Genomic DNA, 2,820 nt, shown 5'->3' with positions numbered 1-2,820 from the left:
AACATGACACCGGCAGTAATTGCCAGCGTTGAAACAATGCTAGAAAAGTGGAAAGGCTATGTGGGCAAAGAGATTGAACTGTTTGAAGAATTTAGATTATTAACTTCAGAAGTGATATCGAGAACAGCTTTTGGTAGCAGTTACTTGGAAGGGCAGAAGATTTTTGACATGTTGAGCAAGTTGGCAATAATTATGCACCGAAATCTTTTCAAGACCAGAATTCCTTGGATCAGGTATGTTCCCTCTAAGCTTAATTTATCCCTAAATTAAAATTGTTGATTCCCATGGATTTCGAGGGTTTTTTCCATATATAGAGCTGACCTTGGTTTCCTTTTACAGCAAGTTATGGAAACCTGCTGATATTCTTGAGTCAGAAGAACTTTCAAATGAAATACAGGGTTGTGTGATGAAGATGATTAAGAAAAGAGAAGACAGAGTTGTGAATGGAGAAGCTGATAGCTTTGGCAATGATTTTCTAGGATTACTTGTAAATGCCTATCATGATTTGGACGACAAAAACATGCTTTCATTGGGAGACTTGGTTGATGAGTGCAAAACATTCTACCTTGCCGGACAAGATACTGCTAATTCCTTACTTGCTTGGACAGTCTTCCTTTTAGCAATCCATGGAGATTGGCAAGAGAAAGCAAGAAGAGAGGTGATTGATATATTTGGTAACCAAAATCCAAATCCTGAAGGCATTGTCAAACTCAAAATTGTAAGTAAACTATCAAACCAATTCAATATATATCTGATCTTCCATAGATTTAAATAGTGACTGCAACATGATGTTATAGTCATTGTTTTGTAGTGATGCAATCTGACATGTTTCTATTCTACAAACAGATGACCATGATCATTAATGAAACTTTAAGATTATATAGTCCAGCAAATGGCCTAATGAGAAAAGTTGGAAGAGAAGTTCAGATTGGAAAGCTAGTGTTACATGCTAATATAGATCTTTTTATTGCAAGTGTTGTGCCTCAACATGACCCTCAACTTTGGGGAGACGATGTGCATCTTTTTAAATTAGAGAGGTTCGCAGAAGGAATTGCCAAAGCTACCAATTACAATGCAGCTGCATTTTGTCCCTTTGGAATTGGACCTCGGTCTTGTGTTGGTATGAGCTTTGCAGCCATAAAAATAAAGATTGCGCCCTCCATGACTCTACAACGCTATATGATTTCCCTCTCCCCTGCTTATGTCCACTCACCAATATCTGTTATCACCGTTCAACCACATGATGGAATTCAAGTAATACTCAAATCACTGTGTTGAGAATTAATTCAAAGTAGTGGGTTCTTTAGTTGACTAAGCATCTCGGTAGAATCTTTGTTAGTTCCAGATTTTCAGTTTAACTAAATAGGTTGTTAGCTATTTTTGTGTTAAGATAGTTTCTTTGTAAGCCTATAAATATAGGTATTTATGCTTTGTTTTATCAAGTCAGTGCTCATCAAGAATAGAATAACTTTGTCTCTTTCACGTGCATGTCCTTCTTCAACACATTGCACAACAATGTTTAATGTACATGGTTGCTATGAATTCAAGGTTTAACCTTGCTGGTTTATGAATTCTTCTTTAAGAGGTGACATTTAATATGTTAATTAAATGCTTACTTTAATTTCTTGTTTTACAAATCACATACTTAAATTGTCTATGTTGTATTTTTTTATTAAAAAAAAAAAACTCTCCCACAACAAGATGTTATGCATACCGAATAGTGAGAACAATGTAGAAGATTCAAGAATTGGGTAAATTTTGGCTACACAAATGATAATGTTGGCACCAAAGGACAGAGATACAGGCCAATGCCATCAATATTTTCCCAACCATTGATGGTAACATTTGTGACTTCTTGATTTTGATGCGTGAGTTTTGTAAATCATTTCATTCCTTCGACCACAACATGGAATTCAAATAATACTTGAGCCGCTGCATAGCTGTTAAGAACTAGGGGTTTAATATAGTTGGTTCGTGTATTCACTTGTAAGAGATAACATTTAGCATGTCTAAGGTGTTACAAACTTAAGAAAAAGAAAGAGGAATGAATTTCTTCGTGAAAGAAATAATATTATTCCTTAATTTTCATTGGGTTACATAGTCTATTTATAATAGAAACTAGATACACAAATAAGGAAAGATATGATATGATATGATATGATATTGTGCTAATAAATTAGATACAAATAAGGAAAGATATGATATGATATGAATTACTTATGTAAGATATCACATTAACATCCTCCCTCATGCTGTGGACCGTAACTTGATTTTGGAAACTAAGTCTTGAAATCTGGTTGGAAGATGGGTTTTTGAGAAAATTTCTACGATCTAAGTTGATGAGGAGATAAAAGCTTGGTGTAAAGTGCCCTGAGTAACACGATGTCATACAAATGATAGATAAAACCATAATCATAAGTGAAAACATGGATCATACGCACCATGTTACCAGCCACTAATGAAAACATTAGTGCGTATGATCCATGTTACCAAATGCCCCTGTTCCACTTAAGACCTTGCTTACAAAGAGGGAGAGAACCAATGAAGCACGAGACAGAGTCAAGCGTCATTGATCACCCACTGAAAGACACCATATGAGAGTAAAGGCTCGGAGCCACCATAGACCAACTGAAATCAGTCACCGACGACATCTATCCCAGAACAACATTGAAAAAATGACTAAATCAACGAAGGTCTTGGATCTGGAAAAAGAATAGAAAAACAAGAAAATTAGCACCTGGAGGCTTTAGGCACCGTCATCCATCTACCATTCGAGAGTTGGAGTAAAACTCTCACAAAAAATGGAACACTGGCATCAGA

The 2,820-nt window shown here is 35.7% G+C and overlaps 1 protein-coding gene across 1 annotated transcript; it reads left to right on the top strand.

Moving 5' to 3' along the window:
* LOC108475305 (cytochrome P450 CYP749A22-like) lies at positions 1 to 1,358 on the top strand. The gene is made up of 3 exons (XM_017777272.2): positions 1 to 233; positions 340 to 718; positions 847 to 1,358. The coding sequence occupies exons 1-3, from the start codon at positions 4 to 6 to the stop codon at positions 1,276 to 1,278; spliced, it is 1,041 nt and encodes a 346-aa protein (XP_017632761.1). The 5' UTR covers positions 1 to 3; the 3' UTR covers positions 1,279 to 1,358.
* Positions 1,359 to 2,820: the final 1,462 nt, after the last annotated feature.

The sequence above is a fragment of the Gossypium arboreum genome, chromosome 3, assembly GCF_025698485.1.
Source record: "Gossypium arboreum isolate Shixiya-1 chromosome 3, ASM2569848v2, whole genome shotgun sequence".
Classification (NCBI taxonomy): domain Eukaryota; kingdom Viridiplantae; phylum Streptophyta; class Magnoliopsida; order Malvales; family Malvaceae; genus Gossypium; species Gossypium arboreum.
The sequence above is the reverse complement of the archived record's forward strand: the minus strand, read 5'-3'. Positions and strand labels throughout refer to the sequence as shown.